This window comes from Oncorhynchus tshawytscha, linkage group LG18 (assembly GCF_018296145.1).
Source record: "Oncorhynchus tshawytscha isolate Ot180627B linkage group LG18, Otsh_v2.0, whole genome shotgun sequence".
NCBI lineage: Eukaryota > Metazoa > Chordata > Actinopteri > Salmoniformes > Salmonidae > Oncorhynchus > Oncorhynchus tshawytscha.
In genome coordinates this window covers 40467882-40491557 of record NC_056446.1, presented here as the reverse complement: position 1 = coordinate 40491557, position 23676 = coordinate 40467882, and the positions used below count along the sequence as shown (strand labels likewise).

At 42.6% G+C, this 23676-nt stretch overlaps 1 protein-coding gene across 6 annotated transcripts in view; it reads left to right on the top strand.

The window, feature by feature from the left end:
- The window catches only part of flvcr2b (FLVCR heme transporter 2b), a 58620-nt gene that overhangs the window by 20722 nt on the left and 14222 nt on the right, over nucleotides 1–23676 (top strand). For all 6 annotated transcript variants that reach the window (XM_042301073.1, XM_042301071.1, XM_042301072.1 and 3 more), the window contains exons 3-7: nucleotides 3411–3551; nucleotides 4341–4408; nucleotides 6820–6923; nucleotides 11436–11546; nucleotides 20275–20380. In XM_042301073.1, the coding sequence (XP_042157007.1) occupies nucleotides 3411–3551; nucleotides 4341–4408; nucleotides 6820–6923; nucleotides 11436–11546; nucleotides 20275–20380 (530 nt within the window). The remainder of the gene's footprint in view (nucleotides 1–3410; nucleotides 3552–4340; nucleotides 4409–6819; nucleotides 6924–11435; nucleotides 11547–20274; nucleotides 20381–23676) is intronic.

Sequence of the window (23676 nt, the reverse complement as noted above, 5' to 3'; positions counted from 1 at the left end):
TTCCTCCATCCTGAATAGTCACCCAGTCCTTGCCGCTAAAAAACATCCCCACTGCATGATGCTGCCACCACCATGATGCTGCCACCACCATGCTTCACTGTAGGGATGGTGCCAGATGTGATGCTTGGCATTCGGGCCAAAGAGTTCAATCTTGGTTTCATCAGACCAGAGAATCTTGTTTCTCATGGTCAGAGTCCTTTAGGTGCCTTTTGGAAAACTCCAAGCGGGCTGTCATGTGCCTTTTACTGAGGAGTGGCTTCCGTTTGGCCACTCTACCATGAAAGCCTGATTGGTGGAGTGCTGCAGAGATGGTTGTCCTTCTGGATGATTTTCCCATCTCCACAGTAATATGGAGCTCCGTCAGACTGACCATTGGGTTCTTGGTCACCTCCCTGACCAAGGCCCTTCTCCACTGATTGCTCAGTTTGGTCGGACGGCCAGCTCTAAGAAGAGTCTTGGTGGTTCCAAACTTCTGCCATTTAAGAATGATGGAGGTCACTGTGCTCTTGGACATTCAATGCGGCAGACATTTTTTTGGGACCCTTCCCCAGATCCTGTCTCGGTGTTCTACAGACAATTCCTTCAACCTCAATTTTTGCTCAGTGTTAAGAGAATTCTGTTCTCCTGTTCATTAACCAATTCAATTATATTACTGTCTGTTATATCAGGATTTGTAAGATACTGATAGAAATGAGAACAGACAGAGGCCCAGTCTACCAAAGTGAAATGTTTATTCACGGAACGTTCTGACGTGCACAGTACAAAGATCTTCAATTTTATAGTGACACACATACTTCCACACAAATCACCAAATCCGCCCGCCAATAGAGACTAGGGGCGTCCTTGAGAATAGCGTCTTCCTGCCCTCCCCTAAAATAAGGAGAGACCTGGGACTGGGAAGTTCTCAGTGTCCCAGCCAAGGTCGGCCTCTAATCTGGCTCAGACAGAAACCGTCTGTTATCAAAATACTAGACACATTGTTCCCAAAACGTTGATTCTGACTAAGAACTACACTCCAGTGTATATATTATTATTCCACTGACTAAAACCACACACAGTATTATAAAAATCGAAATGATTCTAACACTTACATACATGCATTATAATCCAATGATTCAAATCAATTTCATACAATCACATGGTTTCTAATCATTTATTAAAACACACTTCTGTATCAAGTGTCAACTGTGGGACCTTCTATAGACAGGTGTGTGCCTTTCCAACTCATGTCCAATCAATTGAATTTACCACAGGTGGGCTCCGATCAAGTTGATCAACGGAAACATGTTGCACCTGAGCTCAATTTTGAGTCTCATAGCAAAAGGGTCTGAATAAATTAGCAAAAATGTCTAAAACAGTTTTTTGCTTTGTCATTGTGTATTGAGAAAAATAATAATCGAATCATTTTAGAAAAAGGCTGTAACAAAATGTGGAAAAGTCAAGGGGTCTGAATACTTTCTGAATGCACCGTACATATCTCCCTGGCATATTACATCATTTATGCGGCAGCATTCCAGACATTTTTTTTGGACTCCCCCATTGTTGTGCGTTGCTCACTTGAACAGAAGGTGGTGCAGCGGTCTTTCTTGTGGGCAAACTTGGTCATCAAAGTCTGGAATTGTCTGGATAAATTCATGCTGGATTGACAGAATGGCCTTTGTATTCAACTTTTTCTGGCCCAAGGTGGGTGGGTGTTTATCCTGTTTAGCTTGGAAAGGAGACGAGGATTGAGAAAGATTTGACAGTAGATTGTTGACCTGATTTGATGATGACTGCGGCGATGTCGTGTCCCCATGAGTGACAGAACACTGATCACGGCGCAACTAGAGAAGATTACCAACACCTATGCTATGTGCTTTCGCTGGCTGCCCCTCCACCACAGAAAGCACTGAGCTAGACTGAAACACCTGCATTTAGGAGCTGCCGTACTCAGAGGCTATGTTTGCGGCTTTAATAACTCAAGGATTTTTTTTCTTCACACTGATATGTGACATGAATTAATGCCAAAAGGACATGTGAAACAGGCCAACTATTTTATTTTAGCGAAACATCTGGGGCTCAAAACAGGCCCTGAATGACAGGTCGACACTGTATCGGAGTGTGGAAAGCCCCAATTACAACACTGAGGGAACCTGTTTTGCATGTTCAGACAATAGCCTCTAGGCCAGGGCTGCCCAACCCTCTTCCTGGAGATCTACTGTCCTGTGGGTTTTCAGTCCAACCCTCTTCCTGGAGATCTACTGTACTGTGGGTTTTCAGTCCAACCCTCTTCCTGGAGATCTACTGTCCTGTGGGTTTTCAGTCCAACCCTCTTCCTGGAGATCTACTGTCCTGTGGGTTTTCAGTCCAACCCTCTTCCTGGAGATCTACTGTCCTGTGGGTTTTCAGTCCAACCCTCTTCCTGGAGATCTACTGTACTGTGGGTCTACTGTCCTCAAGATCTCCAGGAAGAGGGTTGGACTGAGAACCCACAGGACGGTAGATCTCCAAGAAGAGGATTGGACAGCCCTTGTTTAGAGGCTATATGAAGCTGCGCTGAATCCCTTACTCGGATGGGAATTGGCCTGTATGGATAAGGCTAAATCTGAAATGTTTCTTGAAGGAAAAATGATGGAAATACATAAACATGATAAAGGACACAAAGGTGATGACAAAGTCACCTGACGAGACTGAAAACAAACATTACACTGTTTTCTACCTGCATCTTACATTTACTGAAAAAAAAATCTGAAAATACTCTTCGTACATGATAAGAAATAGGAGCTGCCGTACTGGGACATTTGGGACATTTGGAGGAGGTGCAACATCATACCAGTAAATGACAAAGGTTTGAGTGAGAGGTCGAACTGGTGTTTCCCAAGTGGCCACACCTCTTCAAAGTGTGCAAAGTTCCTAAGTAATTTCAATGCACTTTTATGACTCAGAATATCCTTCAAGTTAATAAGGTGTTTAAAAATTATTTATTTTTATCTCCTCTCTGTGCCATTGAGGAACTAGAACAAGCACACTTGTAGTTGTTTTGTTTGGGACACAACCCCGCATCCCCACTTTTACACAGTTAATGTTTATGAAATCCAAAAGCTGTCCATTTTTTAAAATAAATCTTCATCTGGGTTTGGCGGGCATAATTTTGAAAGCCTGTTCTGTAGCTGACATGACTAGCTAAACCTGAGAAGCACAGATCCTGAGCTTTGACGGCATGTTGTTGTACAGCCGCTGCGTTCCAATTTAGGCACTTATCAGTGTCCCAGTCTGCCATTTTCAACCTGTGTATATAGGCACAAGTGTATAGGCACTCTGAATCAATGCTCTCTGCATCTTCTCTGTATAACCCACTCTGATTCATTCATAAATGTCCCGTTCTTTTGACTGTGTTACTGATGTCTCTTTCCGTCTCTCTCTCTCTTCAGTGTTCCAGGAGCGTCCAGAGCTCCCTCCCACCCAGGCCCAGGCCACAGCTCGCTGTATCTCTCCAGAACAGTACTCCTACACCGCCTCCATCCTCAGGCTGCTCCGAAACAAACCCTTCCTCCTCCTCATCCTCACATACGGTCAGTACTTAACAGTACTTAACCCCTTGTGTCACTACTGATCTGTGTTGAGCTGAGCTGTCCAGGGCTATCCTGATTATGCATTCATCATAGCCAGGAAGGATAACGTGAAAACATAACTGTCATGTCTCGGGTATTATGTTTCAAGTAGGCAGGCTAGTTGTGAACTGTCTGCCAGTGTGTTACCTGTTCCACCTGACCTACAGTTACCTAGCAAACTACATTTTTTTTTGTCATTTCGCAGACACTTATCCAGAGCAATTTGGGTAAAGTGCCTTGCTCAATGGCACATCAACAGATTTTTCCACCAAGTTGGCTCAGAGATTGGAACCAACAACCTTTTGGTTACTGGCCCAACGCTAGGCTACCTGCACCTCAGCAATGTGCCCATATTTCCCACACTGCATCACAGGTGCACCATTAATGTGTTGTCCTATAGGAAAGGACTCTGCCAGCTAGGATGTCATTGGCTGTCTCCAGATCCACAAGGAAATGTTATGGTCGCATGTCAACGTGTAAAACAATGTTTTTATGTTTCTCTTTGTTTAAAAAAACAACTTATTGGTCTCATATATTAATGGAAGCACTGTAGTTTACGGTGCTGAAAGAGTAGGGTCACATCTGGAAAGTACCAGGAGAAAACGGTGAAATAAGATGACAACAACCAGGTAAGAATGCAGTGCTGTGGGTGAAGTCCACAGTAATAGTATAACTGCTGTGGGTGAAGTCAGAAAGCTCCCTGAAAGTCCCTGTTGACTGGTCCTCACTTGCTTTTTCTCTCACCAACAGGACTGAACGTAGGCTGCTTTTATGCTGTGGGCACGCTACTGAACCGCATGATCATCGAGCACTACCCTGTAAGTCCTACACTGCAGTATGTGGGCACTGAAACACACTGACAACACTACAACAATGGGCGTGTTATTTGGTTAACAATACAAACATTCTAGAATACAACAATGGGCGTGTTAATTGTTTAACAATACAACATTGGGCGTGTTAATTGTTTAACAATACAACATTGGGCGTGTTATTTGGTTAACAATACAAACATTCTAGAATACAACATTGGGCGTGTTATTTGGTTAACAATACAAACATTCTAGAATACAACAATGGGCGTGTTAATTGGTTAACAATACAAACATTCTAGAATACAACAATGGGCGTGTTAATTGTTTAACAATGCAAACATTCTAGAATACAACAATGGGTGTGTTAATTGTTTAACAATGCAAACATTCTAGAATACAACAATGGGTGTGTTAATTGGTTAACAATACAAACATTCTAGAATACAACAATGGGCGTGTTAATTGGTTAACAATACAACATTGGGCGTGTTATTTGGTTAACAATACAAACATTCTAGAATACAACATTGGGCGTGTTATTTGGTTAACAATACAAACATTCTAGAATACAACAATGGGCGTGTTAATTGGTTAACAATACAAACATTCTAGAATACAACAATGGGCGTGTTAATTGTTTAACAATGCAAACATTCTAGAATACAACAATGGGTGTGTTAATTGGTTAACAATGCAAACATTCTAGAATACAACAATGGGCGTGTTATTTGGTTAACAATACAAACATTCTAGAATACAACAATGGGCGTGTTAATTGGTTAACAATGCAAACATTCTAGAATACAACAATGGGTGTGTTAATTGGTTAACAATGCAAACATTCTAGAATACAACAATGGGCGTGTTATTTGGTTAACAATACAAACATTCTAGAAGTATAGTAAAAGGTCAGGAGAGATTACATTACTGAAGGGTGAAGTTATTTAACAAAGCCCTGTGTTATTCACCCTTACCTAAAGAGGGTTGTGGCTGGGGGTTAGGGGGTTGTCGCCAGGTGGCTGGGGGTTAAACATGAACTTATAAAAACATCAGCTCTTTGCTATATTTGCTGAGTCTCTCTCTATTCATGGTTTTAAACGTTTTCAACTTTGCTGTGAGTTTTTATTTGATGTGCGTCTGGCTCGAGGAAACTGTGCAGACACGATCTGATCGGCCAGTGGTAGGCCAATAGGTGCGCTTGATTTGCTCTCTGGGCCTGCTGGGTAGGTGGAGTTCTACCTTCAGACACATGGTTCAAAATGGGAACACTTTGCCTTCCCGGCACTAGGCCTGTTGAATCAAGTGCACCTACTGCCAACGGTGCAAAATGTTTAAAAAATAAAATAAAATATGAACGCGAGGCTTTACAGTTGGGTTTTTAACAGAAATGTTTGGTGATCGGCTAGGAATGGCTTGGAGATGGACCCGTTGGTGACCACTGCCCTAAACCTATTGACCTGATCAGCATCCGTATAGAATTCAGTATCAAATAACATGTTATTTGTCACATTTGCTGACTACAACAGGTGTAGGTAGACCTTATAGTGAAATGCTGACTACAACAGGTGTAGGTAGACCTTATAGTGAAATGCTGACTACAACAGGTGTAGGTAGACCTTATAGTGAAATGCTGACTACAACAGGTGTAGGTAGACCTTATAGTGAAATGCTGACTACAACAGGTGTAGGTAGACCTTATAGTGAAATGTTTACTTACAAAGCCCTTAATCAACAATGCAGTTTAAATAAAAAATAAAAATAAGAAATAAAAGTAACAAATAATTAAAGAGCAGCAGTAAAATAACGATAGCGAGGCTTTATACAGGGGGCACCGGTACAGAGTCAATGTGGAGGCTATATACAGGGGGTACCGGTACAGAGTCAATGTGGAGGCTATATACAGGGGGTACCGGTACAGAGTCAATGTGGAGGCTATATACAGGGGGTACCGGTACAGAGTCAATGTGGAGGCTATATACAGGGGGTTACGGTACAGAGTCAACGTGCGGGGGCACCGACCGGTTAGTTGAGGTAATATGTACATGTAATATATTACCAGTTATCTCCTACAGAAAGAGACTGTCACTCCCTCTGCCACCTGATATGACCTGTCTAGCTTGTATAGCTTCACATTCCTCTGTTCAATACTGATGGAAACTCAGGGGAAACCTGTTTCCAACCTAGTCAGTAGTTGGTTAGAATAGCATGCACAATGGTTGTGCTTCACAAATGGCACCCTATTCCCTATATAGTGCACTACTTTAGACCAGAGCTCTATGGTACCCTATTCCTTATATAGTGCACTACTTTAGACCAGAGCCCTATGGCACCCTATTCCTTATATTGTGCACTACTTTAGACCAGAGCCAACACACACACTAACCCTGGTCTCCCCTGTCTGTCCTGACCTGCAGGGTGAAGAGTTGAATGCAGGGAGGATAGGTCTCACCATCATTATCGCTGGCATGGTGGGATCACTGATCTGTGGCATCTGGTTGGACAGAACCAAAACATACAAGTAAGTCAAGTCCAGGTTATTTTAAATTATAATTTTACATGGGTCACAACACATCAAAATCATTCAGAATGAAGGTGGAATGAAGGTGGAATGAAGGTGGAATGAAGGTGGAATGAAGGTGGAATGAAGGTGGAATGAAGGTGGAATGAAGGTGGAATGAAGGTGGAATGAAGGTGGAATGAAGGTGGAATGAAGGTGGAATGGAGATGCAGGAAGTTGGTTGAGTTGCTTTGAGCCAATCCACTGAAAGAAGCCGGTTATGATGTCATCACAGCTAGTGTTGCCCACTGGGAAAGAAACTCACTGCATCTTTTTCCACCAATGACTTGTGTGAGACGCTTTTGTCTCCAGTTCTTGTACTGTTCGTGTTTTATCCTTTCATGTTGGTTGGCTGGCTGTGTGAAGACTTCTGTCTCCTTGACTGTGTAGGATGTTGGTTGGCTGGCTGTGTGAAGACTTCTGTCTCCTTGACTGTGTAGGATGTTGGTTGGTTGGCTGTGTGAAGACTTCTGTCTCCTTGACTGTGTAGGATGTTGGTTGGCTGGCTGTGTGAAGACTTCTGTCTCCTTGACTGTGTAGGATGTTGGTTGGCTGGCTGTGTGAAGACTTCTGTCTCCTTGACTGTGTAGGATGTTGGTTGGTTGGCTGTGTGAAGACTTCTGTCTCCTTGACTGTGTAGGATGTTGGTTGGCTGGCTGTGTGAAGACTTCTGTCTCCTTGACTGTGTAGGATGTTGGTTTGTAGCTGGCTGTGAAGACTGGCTCATTGACTGTGTAGGAGGTTGGTTTGGCTGTGTGAAGACTGGCTCTTGACTTGACTGTTGGTTTGTTGGTTCAGACTGGCTGACTGTGAGGAGGTTTGTATTGTCAGACTGGCTCATTGACTGTGTAGGATGTTGGTTTGTATTGGCTGGCTCATTGACTGTGTAGGATGTTGGTTTGTATTGTCTGGCTCATTGACTGTGTAGGATGTTGGTTTGTATTGTCAGACTGGCTCATTGACTGTGTAGGATGTTGGTTTGTATTGTCAGACTGGCTCATTGACTGTGTAGGATGTTGGTTTGTATTGTCAGACTGGCTCATTGACTGTGTAGGATGTTGGTTTGTATTGTCAGACTGGCTCATTGACTGTGTAGGATGTTGGTTTGTATTGTCAGACTGGCTCATTGACTGTGTAGGATGTTGGTTTGTATTGTCAGACTGGCTCATTGACTGTGTAGGATGTTGGTTTGTATTGTCAGACTGGCTCATTGACTGTGTAGGATGTTGGTTTGTATTGTCAGACTGGCTCATTGACTGTGTAGGATGTTGGTTTGTATTGTCAGACTGGCTCCTTGACTGTGTAGGATGTTGGTTTGTATTGTCAGACTGGCTCATTGACTGTGTAGGATGTTGGTTTGTATTGTCAGACTGGCTCATTGACTGTGTAGGATGTTGGTTTGTATTGTCAGACTGGCTCATTGACTGTGTAGGATGTTGGTTTGTATTGTTAGATTTTTGTATACTTCTTGGCTGGCGTAGTTTCATGTTCTTTCATGTTGATGTTTGTCCCTCTGTTTCCTGCTGTGTGCTTGGGACAGGACATGGCCCAGCTCTGTTTGTCCAGGTGCAGCCTGTGTATCTCTCCGAAACCCCTGACCCCTAACCTCTGATTCCATGGGGTCACTGGCCATGAGTTCAGAGAACCCCCTCAGGGGTCCAAGGTCTTATTTTTTTTAAACTTTAGTTTATTTAGTAAAAATGTTACTTAACACTTAAACGTGCTTTGTTTTGTTAAGGGATTGTAGTAAGTAAGCATTTCACCTGTTGCATGTGACAAATAAAATGTGATTTTTGAGTTTTGTCGTCCAGTCCCTTGCTACTCCTCCATTCCGCACATGGTCGCTAGTTCAGGAAGAATGTTTACCATGTAACACGTGTTGTCACTGTACAATGTAAGGACGTGACGTGTACTATTCAAATCTCCTCAAAGCTGGCCATTGGGTCATTTTCATAATAACCAGCAATAGTTACAAGCCTTTGCCCGTTCTTAAACAGTGATGCGTGAGAACCTTTGCCCAGTATAGTGATGATGGTAAGTGAAGTGGTGGATTCCACACTGGTGCTGTAAAGGTACCTGCAGAAGAAGAGGAAGAACCGTGAGAGATGAGTACGTAGTTACAGATGTACGAGATATGAGAACACAAGGTGCAGTAATAGTTTCTACTACAGTACAGATGTCCGTGTCACCTGTATTCTGGCTGTAAGCATTGACGAGCTTCCTGTAGACTGCAGGGATCTGTGTTGAGGGCTCCGTAATTCCCGTTTAGCTCCGTGGCCGGCTGAGAATGCGACTTTAAAAAAGAAAATATATATATATTTTTTCTTTTAAAGTTTGTCTATGATGGATAGAGAGGGAGAATGTGACTTTAGTTTGCCTAAGATGGATAGAGAGGGAGAATGTGACTTTAGTTTGCCTATGATGGATAGAGAGGGAGAATGTGACTTTAGTTTGCCTATGATGGATAGAGAGGGAGAATGTGACTTTAGTTTGTCTAAGATGGATAGAGAGGGAGAATGTGACTTTAGTTTGTCTATGATGGATAGAGAGGGAGAATGTGACTTTAGTTTGCCTATGATGGATAGAGAGGGAGAATGTTTTATACATGCTTAATGTCCTCATCTGAACCTGACATCATGACAACAGATTCAGTTTATTAGGACAATGTTACCTGCATTCTCCTTTTAGTTCCTCCACCTGTCTCAGGCTGGCCTCCAGCTGGGATGTTAAAGCTGGAGACATATGAATACCAAGCTTTCCGACCCTAGTTTCAGAACAAAATGCAAACCACATATACTGTAAGTAGGGTTGCAAAATGCCAGTAACTTTCCCCAAATTCATTTTTCCCAATCAGAAATCCTGGTTGGAGGAACCCGGTTTTCCTGAATATTCCATCATTATTCCGTAAATCTACCAACTGCAATTTCAGCTAATTTTGGGAGAGTTACCGCGATTTTGCAACCCTAACAACGTCGTCCCATTTGACATGTTCTATGTGTAGGGTAGCCCGAAATATATTATTAAAATAAGTCTCACCAACATCGTTTGTTTACTTGACCTTGTTCCTGCCCCACTCCCACTTTATCCTCTCAGCAAATGGAGACATCCCTAGGTGTTGTTCCCTCCCACTTCATTGGTTGGCTGTTACTGCGTAAAGACGTAGATGTGTGTATTAGACAACACCGTGTTCTGTCCACACCACCGTGGGTATAGTAGACGACCCGTGTTCTGTCCACACCACCGTGGGTATAGTAGACGACCCGTGTTCTGTCCACACCACCGTGGGTATATTAGACGACACGTGTTCTATATTAGACGACACGTGTTCTGCCCACACCACCGTGGGTCTATTAGACGACACGTGTTCTGCCCACACCACCGTGGGTCTATTAGACGACACGTGTTCTGCCCACACCACCGTGGGTCTATTAGACGACACGTGTTCTGCCCACACCACCGTGGGTCTATTAAACGACACGTGTTCTGCCCACCACCACCGTGGGTCTATTAGACGACACGTGTTCTGCCCACACCACCGTGGGTCTATTACGTGTTCTGCCCACACCACCGTGGGTCGACACGTGTTCTGCCCACACCACCGTGGGTCTATTAGACGACACGTGTTCTGCCCACACCACCGTGGGTGGGTTCTCTATTAGACGACACGTGTTCTGCCCACACCACCGTGGGTATAGTAGACGACCCGTGTTCTGTCCACACCACCGTGGGTATATTAGACAACACCGTGTTCTATCCACACCGCCGTGGGTATATTAGACAACACCGTGTTCTGTCCACACCGCCGTGGGTGTATTAGACAACAATGTGTTCTGTCCACACCACCGTGGGTCTATTAGACGACACCGTGTTCTGTCCACACCACCGTGGGTGTATTCAGGGAAGTGAAACTCTCTCTCTGGACGTTGCAGATGGAAATAGAATGCATGGAGCTGACAGTATCTATTTTATTCAGTTGTTCATCGCGACTCTGTAACTGACATGCCAGGATTACTACATAGCTGAACTGGTGGATTAATCCACAACTCTCATGTGTTGATTTGGATCTATCGATGTGTATTGGATTTGTCTCTAGGATATGTCTGAGCAGCTAACCTATCGCTGCAGCTGTACATAGCCCATCTGTAAATAGCCCACCCAATCTACCTACCTCATCCCCATATTGTTTTTATTTACTTTTCAGCTCTTTTACACACCAGTATTTCTACTTGCACATCATCATCTGCTCATCTATCACTCGTGTTAATTTGCTAAACTGTAATTACTTCACTACTATGGCCTATTTATTGCCTTACCTCCTCACGCCATTTGTACACACTGTATATAGACTTTCTTTTTTTTTCTAGCATGGATTTGATTTGTCTCTAGGATATCAGTGTATTCTGTGAATTGTGTGTAATGTCTCTGTGTTTCCCAGACCATGACTGATTTTGAATAATTGATTGTGTCTTTCAGACAGACTACCCTGACGGTCTACCTCATGTCCTTCGTAGGGATGTTAGTCTACGCCTTCACCCTCAGTCTGGGTCATCTCTGGGTAGTCTTCCTCACCGCTGGAGCTCTGGGGTAAGACCTCTCTCTCTCTCTCGCGCGCGCGCTCGGTCTCGCCAGTAATCAGACTAAAATATATATTTGTATTGAGCTAAATTTAACTCAACTGATAACTAAACCAAGCTGCCCCAACTTAAATCACCATGAGACATCTACACTTTTTGCATGTCATTCTAATAAACCCCCGCCCTCCATAAGTACACAGTCGATGGACTCTTAGCTAACGAGTTCAGTGACCGGTGTCCTATTTGCCTGCATTAGAGATACTAAGCTACCGAAATCGTGTCCAATAATTATTTTTGCGAAGAGAACTTTCAATGAACATTTCCTGTATGGCCTGTGGTTGTATAATTGGGAGGTTGTGTCCCTCGATCTTTGATTCGGATCAGGCCCTTAAATGTTTTACCTTCTGTTTAACTCTGTTGTAGATAAGCATGCCCCATTTTAAAATATTAAGGGTAAAGGATATATATGTGGTTCATGCATGAATTGTCTGAAAGAGTTAATGGAAACTTAGCTTGGGCTAAGGCTAGATGAACTGATTCTACCTCTGACGGGCAGTCCTTCAGACATTTGAGAAATACAGTGCCTTGCGAAAGTATTCGGCCCCCTTGAACTTTGCGACCTTTTGCCACATTTCAGGCTTCAAACATAAAGATATAAAACTGTATTTTTTTGTGAAGAATCAACAACAAGTGGGACACAACAATGAAGTGGAACGACATTTATTGGATATTTCAAACTTTTTTAACAAATCAAAAACTGAAAAATTGGGCGTGCAAAATTATTCAGCCCCCTTAAGTTAATACTTTGTAGCGCCACCTTTTGCTGCGATTACAGCTGTAAGTCGCTTGGGGTATGTCTCTATCAGGTTTGCACATTGAGAGACTGAAATTTTTTCCCATTCCTCCTTGCAAAACAGCTCGAGCTCAGTGAGGTTGGATGGAGAGCATTTGTGAACAGCAGTTTTCAGTTCTTTCCACAGATTCTCAATTGGATTCAGGTCTGGACTTTGACTTGGCCATTCTAACACCTAGATATGTTTATTTTTGAACCATTCCATTGTAGATTTTGCTTTATGTTTTGGATCATTGTCTTGTTGGAAGACAAATCTCCGTCCCAGTCCAGGTCTTTTGCAGACTCCATCAGGTTTCTTCCAGAATGGTCCTGTATTTGGCTCCATCCATCTTCCCATCAATTTGAACCATCTTCCCTGTCCCTGCTGAAGAAAAGCAGGCCCAAACCATGATGCTGCCACCACCATGTTTGACAGTGGGGATGGTGTGTTCAGGGTGATGAGCTGTGTTGCTTTTACGCCAAACATAACATTTTGCATTGTTGCCAAAAAGTTCAATTTTGGTTTCATCTGACCAGAGCACCTTCTTCCACATGTTTGGTGTGTCTCCCAGGTGGCTTGTGGCAAACTTTAAACAACACTTTTTATGGATATCTTTAAGAAATGGCTTTCTTCTTGCCACTCTTCCATAAAGGCCAGATTTGTGCAATATACGACTGATTGTTGTCCTATGGACAGAGTCTCCCACCTCAGCTGTAGATCTCTTGCAGTTCATCCAGAGTGATCATGGGCCTCTTGGTTGCATCTCTGATCAGTCTTCTCCTTGTATGAGCTGAAAGTTTAGAGGGACGGCCAGGTCTTGGTAGATTTGCAGTGGTCTGATACTCCTTCCATTTCAATATTATCGCGTGCACAGTGCTCCTTGGGATGTTTAAAGCTTGGGAAATCTTTTTGTATCCAAATCCGGCTTTAAACTTCTTCACAACAGTATCTCGGACCTGCCTGGTGTGTTCCTTGTTCTTCATGATGCTCTCTGCGCTTTTAACGGACCTCTGAGACTATCACAGTGCAGGTGCATTTATACGGAGACTTGATTACACACAGGTGGATTGTATTTATCATCATTAGTCATTTAGGTCAACATTGGATCATTCAGAGATCCTCACTGAACTTCTGGAGAGAGTTTGCTGCACTGAAAGTAAAGGGGCTGAATAATTTTGCACGCCCAATTTTTCAGTTTTTGATTTGTTAAAAAGTTTGAAATATCCAATAAATGTTGTTCCACTTCATGATTGTGTCCCACTTGTTGTTGATTCTTCACAAAAAAATACAGTTTTTTATCTTTATGTTTGAAGCCTGAAATGTGGCAAAAGGTCGCAAAGTTCAAGGGGGCCGACTACTTTCGCAAGGCACTGTAGATGTCTTACTGTCTCTCAGACTGGACACAATTTGTGCTTTCTGATGGTGTGAAGTTACCTCTTACTAAAGGTATCCCAAAAGGGGTTGATTTTGGGACCTGTCCTCTTTACTATTTATATAAATAATTTTGGTCTATCTGCAAAATCCTGTAACATTCAACTGTATGCAGATTTTTTATATTTTTTTATTTATTTTACCTTTATTTAACTAGGCAAGGAACGTGTACCCGTAACACGTTAACGTGTTACGGGTACACGTTCCCCAAGGGGTACACCCCCCCTCAACTGAAACAGTGGCGCACAGAATGCAAAAATATTCTTAGAAATATTTAACCTCCACACATTAACAAGTCCAATAGCTCAAATGAAAGATAAACACCTTGTTCATCTAGCCAGCAAGTCAGATTTCTAAAATGTTTTACGGCGAAAACATAGCACATATTTATGTCAAACCACCACCAAAGACACAGCTCATTTGAATAGCCATTTTGAACAAAAGATGCAATCAACAAACTCAGGATTAAAAGAAAAATAATTCACTAACCTTTTGAAAATCTTCATCAGATGACAGTAATAGGACATGTTACACAGTACATTTTATGTTTTTTTCAATAATATGCAATTTATATCCATAAATCTCTGTTTACAATGACGCCATGTTCAAAAAATGCTACTCAAATGTAGAAATTATGATAGCTCCAGATAACCAGATAACAAGCAATACACATCATAAACTTTGACTAAATATACATGTTCTACATATAGTTACACTGCTTCTTAATGCAACTGCTGTGTTACGTTTATTTTTAACGTTACAGAATTCGTTCCCTAGGCAATAATATGAGACGGCGCTCAGATATTAGCTATATTTCTCCGCTATGTTGGAGTCCACAAAAACACAAAATTACCACATAAATATTCCCTTACCTTTTGATGTTCTTCGATCAGAAGTCGTGGAAGTTGTTATACTTATCGAAAACAGCATTTGGCTTTCAAGTCTGTGTCTTTGGGTTATCAAACGCGACAAATTCCGGCTGAAATGCAGCCAAAATTCTAGGGGTTGCGCATCAAAACTTCAAAATTACATATTATATGTCGACTAAACTGGTCAAAGTAAGTGCAGAATCAAACTTTAGGATGTTCTAAACGTGCAAAACAATTATCAGCTCGAACAGACAAACTGACATCGTTTGGTGAATCCTGGAACAAAGAGAGCTCCAGACGCGACGCGCGCATGAGAGTACATGTATTTTCGCGTGACCCGAAGGTTTTAGCCCGCCAAAGGGTGAGGGAGCGCGCGATTTTCACAATGAAACGCCCCATTGAAAGGAGACATCGCGCTCAAGAGATAGAAACTGTTCCCAGATCCGTAGCTGGTTGGGAAGGGTGGGGGCGACGACGTCAAAGTTGGCCCAACTTTCTTGATGACAAGAGAGAGTTTGGGAGAATGGGAGAGTTCTGCTTTACATAGAGACATAATTTGAACGGTTTTAGAAGCTTTAGAGTTTTCTATTAATAATAATTATATGCATATATTAGCAATTTTGGACAGATTTATTTTCTGTTTACTATGGGCACGCAATTCCTCCAAACGGGGCAGTATTCTGCCTAGCTTTAACTGGTTTTAAGAACAAATTCTTGTTTTCAATGACAGCCTAGGAACAGTGGGTTAACTGCCTGTTCAGGGGCAGAATGACAGATTTGTACCTTGTCAGCTCTGGGGTTTGAACTTGCAACCTTTCGGTTACTAGTCCAACGCTCCAACCACTAGGCTGCCCTGCCCCCCCTCCACTCTAACCACTAGGCTGCCCTGCCGCCCCTCCACTCTAACCACTAGGCTGCCCTGCCGCCCCTCCACTCTAACCACTAGGCTGCCCTGCTGCCCCTCCACTCTAACCACTAGGCTGCCCTGCTGCCCCTCCACTCTAACCACTAGGCTGCCCTGCTGCCCCTCCACTCTAACCACTAGGCTACCCTGCCGCCCCTCCACTCTAACCACAGGCTACCCTGCCGCCCTCCACTCTAACCACTAGGCTGCCCTGCCGCCCCTCCACTCTAACCACTAGGCTGCCCTGCCGCCCTCCACTCTAACCACTAGGCTACCCTGCCGCCCCTCCACTCTAACCACTAGGCTGCCCTGCCCCTCCACTCTAACCACTAGGCTGCCCTGCCGCCCCTCCCCTAACCCAGGCTGCCCTGCCGCCCCTCCACTCTAACCACTAGGCTACCCTGCCGCCCCTCCACTCTAACCACTAGGCTACCCTGCCGCCCCTCCACTCTAACCACTAGGCTGCCCTGCCGCCCTTCCACTCTAACCACTAGGCTACCCTGCCGCCAGATGACACTGTTCTGTATGCTATTGCCCCTATGGCTGACCAGGCCATTTGTTGCCGCAATTAGATTTTGTCGCCTTGCAGAACGTCCTTAACTCTTTTTCCCATTTTGTTTTTGTAGAAATATTTCAATGGCTTACACATTTATGTATTGGATGTTTCTTTCATTGATCAGGTTCCCACCTATACATATCTGAACTTTTGGATTGCCAATAATTTGATTTTTTTTAAAAACATAACGAATGAACTAGTTAAGAAGCTGAGGTTTAAACTAGGCTTATTTTTTAGAAACAGATCATGCTTCTCCCTAAACAGCAGGAGGCAGATTGTACAGTCAACCCTCCAGCCAGTTCTAGACTATGGTGATACCGTTTACCAGAATGCAACAGCCACTACTCTTAAACCATTGGATGCCGTCTACCAATAGCGCCCTTCACTTTATCCCAGGTGACTGTTTCAATACGCATCACTGCATCTTTTATCAAAAGGTTGGCTGGTCCTCACTTAAAGTCCCGTAGATCACTTCATTACTCACTCTTTGTTTACGAAACTCTACTACACAAGCTTCTGACCTACCTCACTTCGCTGTTATTTAATTTTTTTTTAAACGAGACGCCCCAAACCTTTCACAGGGATGGTTAACTCTGGAGGTTCCATGAGTATCTTCCCATCTAGGTAAATCTAACTTCAGTTTTAGTGCAACACATTTTTTTGGAATAGCCTACAAAACTCCTTGACTCTCAGGTGCATGTAGGACAGTTTAGGACTTTAATGTTGAATTCATTTTTAATTTTAATGAGAATTTCAACTGTTTGGATTGAATGCAAATAATTACATTTTTTTTATTGATCATTTTGAATTTGTATTGTTCTCAGGGTACCATTTATTAAAATAAATGTTTATTTTTTAATTTTTTAACTAGGCAAGTCAGTTAAGAACAAATTCTTATTTACAACTACGGCCTAGGAACAGTGGGTTAACTGCCTTGTTCATGGGCAGAACGACAGATTTTTTTACCTTGTCAGCTCGGGGATTCAAACCAGCTGAAAGACATAGCCCAACGCTCTAACCACTAGGCTCCCTTTAACCCCTGGTCTCAATGGGTTCCCCTGAATAAATATAAAATCTCTTAACCCCCCCTCTCTTTCTCGCTCTCTGGCCCCCCCCTCTCTCTCTTGCACTCTCTCTCTCGTACACCCCTGTTCTATAAATTATGCAGGAGAGGGGCAAGACTTGTCATTATGATATTTAGCTATGAATGTACAGTGAGTTGCGACAGAGTAGAAAGTATTAAGTCCTAAAGCTGTCTGTCAACCCAGGCTATTCTGATACTGATTGAGGTGTTCCCCAGTCATTATGTCCTGTTCTATTGCATTTTTGTGACGTGTGTCTCCTTGTTGAATCTGTGTGACAACCACATTGAAATAGAACACAAGAGTGGACATTAGCATCCTAGCAACAGGACTGAAACATCTGACATCTTGGTCAGGAAAATATTAATTCTAAATACCAAAAAAATAGGATCTCTGTGTATACATAAATTACCAGTCAAATGTTTCTTTATGTTCTACATTGTAGAGTAATAGTGAAGACATCAAAACTATGGAATCACGTAGTAACCAATAAAGTGTTAAACAAATCCCAAATATATTTGAGATTCTTTAAAGTAGCCACCCTTTGCCTTGATGACAGCTTTGCACACTCTTGGCATTCTCTCAACCAGCTTCATGAGGTAGTCACCTGGAATGCATTTCAATTAACAGGTGTGCCTTTGTCAAAAGTTAATTTGTGTAATCTCTTTCCTTCTCAATGTGTTTGAGCCAATCAGTTGTGATGTGACAAGGTAGGGTTGGTATACAGTAGATAACCCTATTTGGTGAATGACCAAGTCCATATTAAAGCAAGAACAGCTCAAATAAGCTAAATTAAATGACAGTCCATTACTTTGACTGACTTTCATGTCTTAATCTGGAAAATTTCATGAACTTTGCAGTGCAGTTGCAAAAATCGTCAAGCGCTATGATGAAACTAGCTCTCATGAGGACCGCCACAGGAAAGGAAGACCCAGAATGAACTGCACCTCAGATTGCAGCCCAAATAAATGCTTCAAGTAACAGACTCATCAGCATAAACTGTTCAGAGGAGACTGCGTGAATCGGGCCTTGATGGTTGAATTTCTGCATAGAAACCACAACTAAAGGACACCAGTAAGAAGAGACTTGCTTGGACCAAGAAACACAAGCAATGGACCGGTGAAAAACTTTCCTTTTGGTCTGGAGTACAAAATGGAGATTTGTTTCTTTTCTTCCAACTGCCGTGTCTTAGTGGGATACAGAGTAGGTGACCGGATGGTCTCGGCATGTATTGTTACCACTGTGAAGGGGGTGGGGGTGCTTTGTTGGTGACACGGTCTGTGATTTATTTAGAACTCAAGGGACACTTGACCAGCATGCCTACCACAGCATTCTACAGCGATACTCCATCCCATCTGGTTTGCGCTTAGTAGGATGACCCAAAACCTACATCCAGTGTTCTATTTGACCAAGATGGAGAGTGATTGAGTGCTGCATCAGATGACCTGCTCTCCACAATTACCACCCTACCTCAACCCAATTCAGATAGTTTGGGATGAGTTGGACGGTGAAGTGAAGGAAAAGCAGCCTCAAGTGCTCAGCATATGTGGGAACTCCTTCAAGACTGTTGGAAAAGCATTCCAGGTGAAGCTGGTTGAGAGAATGCCAAGAGTGTGCAAAGCTGTCATCAAGGCAAAGGGTGGCTACTTTGAAGAATCTCAAATATAAAATATATTTTGAGTTTATTTTATTTTTTACAGGGACAGTGCACATTAATCAACGTTTTAGTAAAAGTGTCGGTTTTAGCCAGCCGGCTAATTTTCAACCTCAGTCCCTGGGCAGGTTATTAAAAACAATTACTAATATAGACAATCGTTGAGCAGTGAGCACACGCAGAGCAACATAGGACAAGCAAGACGTAGCATACAGACAGAGCAACATAGAGCAAAAAGCAGCAAGACAAAATTCATAAAAGCAACAAAGTGTTTCCACACCTCACAAGCTACAGACAACAGACAACATGGAGAGCGGCAACACACAGCTAGGGACCATGTTCACAAATCGGATTGACCTTTAGCCATGTCCTTATGCATTTTGTGAAAGTGTGATATGTGATGCAGTTGTGTGTCTGCTGGCAGTGTATTCCAGACATGGGAAGCTCTCACAGAGAAAACGGATGTTACTAAAGGTGTTTTTCCTTTAATAAGGGAACTATACAGTCACCTCTCATGGCAGACCTTGTGGATCTGCTGCCATATGTTTGGGTTTTCTGTTTAACAAAAATACTGAGTGGAGGGGGAGGAGCCAGGCCATTTAGGATCTTGAATACAAGACATGCGTCGGTGTATTGCACAAGATTTTCCCAACTCAGGAACTCATGCTTTCTGAGGATGTAACAGTGATGATGGCTATTGGGCTTCCTATCAAGCACTTTGAAAGCCTGTTTGTAGACAGACTGAATAGGTCTTAATGTTGTACAGCAAGCTTGGGCCCAACTAGTCAAGCAGTATTAGCTAGGTTGAATTTGGTTATCTGAATGACCTTTTTCACATGCTTTTTAAAAGAGGTTGGAATCAATTATGATGCCAAGGTACTTAAAATCAGATACCACCTGGAGCTTCTCCCCTGACACAGACATCTGGCTCAGTAGCATCTGTTGCCCTCTTTGTGAAGAACATGCAAACAGTTTTTTTTTCACATTGAGATGCAAACACGAGTCACTGAGCCACTTTGTAACCTGGACCATTACAGTAGTGAGTCACTGAGCCACTTTGTAACCTGGACCATTACAGTAGTGAGTTCTTGTGCAGCTTGTTATTTGCTCGTTGCATGCACATATATCACTATCATCTGCATACATTTGAACTTCAGACCCAGTACACTCAATATATTTGATTTGTTTAACACTTTTTTTTTGGTTACTACATGATTCCATATGTGTTATTTCATGGCGTTGATGTCTTCACTATTATTCTACAATGTAGAAAATAGTACAAATTAAGAAAAACCCTTGAATGAGTAGGTGTGTCCAAACTTTTGACTGGTACTGTACATAAGGCTCTAATAAGTGTTATAATATTTAAATCTGTCTATATAGCGCTTTATTATAAGTTGTGTGTGTAGGTTCTTCATGACAGGCTACCTGCCCCTGGGCTTTGAGTTTGGAGTGGAGCTGACCTACCCTGAGTGTGAAGGAACCTCTTCAGGCCTGCTCAACTGCTCTGCACAGGTGAACCCCCCCCCCACACACACACACACACAGCTGCTGCAGACAGTGGGCAGATCAAAGCTTTTGGTATCCATGGAAATACAGTGCATTCGGAAAATATTCAGACCTCGACTTTTTCCTTATTTTGTTACTTTAGACTTATTCTAAAATGGATTAAATTGCTTTTTCTTCTTCACCAATCTACAGACAATACCCCATAATGACAAAGCACGTTTTCATTTTTTTAAATGTTCGCTAATTTATATTTAAAAAAAACTGAAATACCACATTTACATAAGTATTCACACCCTTTACTCAGTACGTTGTTGAAGCACCTTTTGGCAGCGATTACAGCCTCCAGTCTTCTTGGGTGTAACGCTACAAGCTTGGCACATCTGTATTTGGGGAGTTTCTCCCATTGTTCTCTGCAGATCCTCTCAAGCTCTGTCAGGTTGGATGGGGAGTGTCGCTACACAGCTATTTTCAGGTCTCTCCAGAGATGTTTGATCGGGTTCAAGTCTGCTCTGGCTGGGCAGCTCAAGGACGTTGAGACTTGTCCCGAAGCCACTCTTGCGTTGTCTTGGCTGTGTGCTTAGGGTCATGGTCCTGTTGGAAGGTGACCCTTCGTCCCAGTCAGTTCCTGAGCGCTCTGGAGAAGGTTTTCATCAAGGATATCTCTGTATTTTGCTCTGTTCCTCTTTTCCTCAATCCTGAATAGTCTCCCAGTCCCTGCTGCTGAAAGACATCCCCAATGCATGATGCTGCCACCACCATGCTTCACTGTAGGGATGGTGCCAGGTTTCCTCCAGATGTGACACTTGGCATTCAGGCCAAAGAGTTCAGTCTTGGTTTCATCAGACCAGAGAATCTTGTTTCTTATGGTCAGAGTCTTTAGGTACTGTTTGGCAAACTCCAAGTAGGCTGTCATGTGCCTTTTTTACTGAGGAGTGGCTTCCGTCTGGCCACTCTACCATAAATGCCTGATTGGTGGAGTGCTGCAGAGGTTGTTGTCCTTCTGGAAGATTCTCCCATTACCACAGAGGAACTCTAGAGCTCTGTCAGAGTAACCATCGGTTTCTTAGTCACCTCCCTGACCAAGGCCCTTCTCCCTCGATTGCTCAGTTTGGCTGGGTGGCCAGCTCTAGAGAGTCTTAGTGGTTCCAAACATCTTTCATTTAAGAATGATGGAGGCCACTGTGTTCTTGGGGACCTTCAATGCTGCAGGCTTTTTTTGTACCCTTCCCCAGATCTGTGCCTCGACACAATCTTGTCTCGGAGCTCTACGGACAATTCCTTCGACCTCATGGCTTGGTTTTTGCTCTGATATGCACTGTCAACTGTGGGACTTTATATAGACAGGTGTGTGCCTTTCCAAATCATGTCCAGTCAATTGAATTTACTACAGGTTTCTGCAACTTGATTGGAGTCTCAAGGATCATTAATGGTAGCAGGATGCAGCTGAGGTCAATTTCAAGTGTCATAGCAAGGGGTCTAAATACTAATGTGAATAAGGTATTTTTTTGTTTTATATTTAATAAATTAGCAAACATTTTTAAAACCTGTTTTCACTTTGTCATAATGGCGTATTGTGTGTAGATTGACGGAAATATTTAAATTAATCAATTTTTGAAAAATGGCTTTAACATAACAAAATGTGGAAAAAGGGAAGAGGGGTCTGAATACATTCTGATGTATGTATGTATGACAAACATACTGTTGACTGGTAGGCTATGGTGTAATTGAATGTTTTGCTTTGTGTGGTAGGTTTTCTGGGTTTTGACACTTATGTAGGTGTCATAACCAGAAATAAAATAACTCAATATATGTCATAACAGGTTTAAATGTATGTGTTATAAAGCATCACCAGCTAGCTACCAGTCTTTTTTTTAGTTTCACTGTCCGATCAAGCATGTATCAAAGAATAGGTCACAAATGGGTAGCTACTGCCTGACCAGTCATCTAGCTAGCTACATTTCAGTAATAGTTAACCTCCTAAACTAACTTGAAAATATTTGTCTGAAAATGAACTAGTTGCCTGTGGTGTAATCATGTCTAACCAGTTGGCTAATGTAGCCTGTGTGCCCATGAGTTCCCAAGTCTCGATAGCTGGGTCTTTTGGCGTCCACGTTTAGCTAGTTGGATTGGATACTGCATGGCCAGTGTGAGCCACCATACTAGCTAGCTACATTTCATTCAGTAGCTATCCTTCTAAATATGGTGGCCACTGGATGAACTAGCTATGTTCCACTCAACTCATATCTGACAATTCTGTGAAGTTCGCTGCATCTGCCCAATTTTGAAGGAGGCACAAATTGTCGAGATTCAGCGAGCAGTTGACAGAATTGGTGTTTGTCTTTGTTACTCAATGGTGTCTTTGACTACCATTATTTTCAAATTGCTGTATAAAGTTTCCAATTTGAAAAAGAGGTACCCTTGATAATGTGAAGAGCATGTGACCGACCGTAGCAACATTTGAAATGGTGTTTTTTTACATTTGATAAAAGTAGACTCAGAGCTACAAAATGGTATATCATAAACGTCAGGAAGAGGGAAAGTAATTTTGCTTTCAAAGTTGATAAAAATGGCCTTTGATTGTTTTGGTACTGTTATTTGAGAGCCCTTTGTTTACTACACCCATTCAGCATCGTTCACACCCTCTTAAGCTTTAGCCCCACCCATTCAGCATCGTTCACACCCTCTTAAGCTTTAGCCCCACCCATCTCTTTAAGGGTTGATCTGAGCGTTCTGTACTAACTTGCTAGCTACTTCCAGACATCTAAGTGAGAGTGAACAGCTCACTGGCCATTACTTGCCCTTCCAGAGCTGGTTAGGCTGTTTATGTTATCCAGGGCATTGGTGACTGCAACTGTGCTGTCAGTTTGTAAATTCAGAGCAGTTCGTGTTCAGTTTACGGAAACCGGCCATATTCAACGGATGTTGCACGTTTGTGAATTCATCAGTTATTCTGCGATTTTAAGACATAGCTAGGTAGACGATGAACCATAATCCCATCTCATGATGTTACTACGCAGCATGAATCTGCATGTTGCTAACCAACCAGGTTCAATGCTAACGTAAGCTAGCTAGCTAACAGTACTCTTTAACTTGAAATTAAAAGACTTTGTCAAAATTAGAAACGTGTAATATCTGAAAATGTAGCTAGCTAGACTTATCTTGCCCGTGGTCTGAAATTGGAGTAGATGGCCAGAGCGAATTTACCAGCTAGTAAGTCTATCAACAGTTGTTGTAGCGGTGATGTTCTATTGAAATGGATACTTGCATAGTGGAGTCTTTTAAGACATGTAGCTAACTAGCTA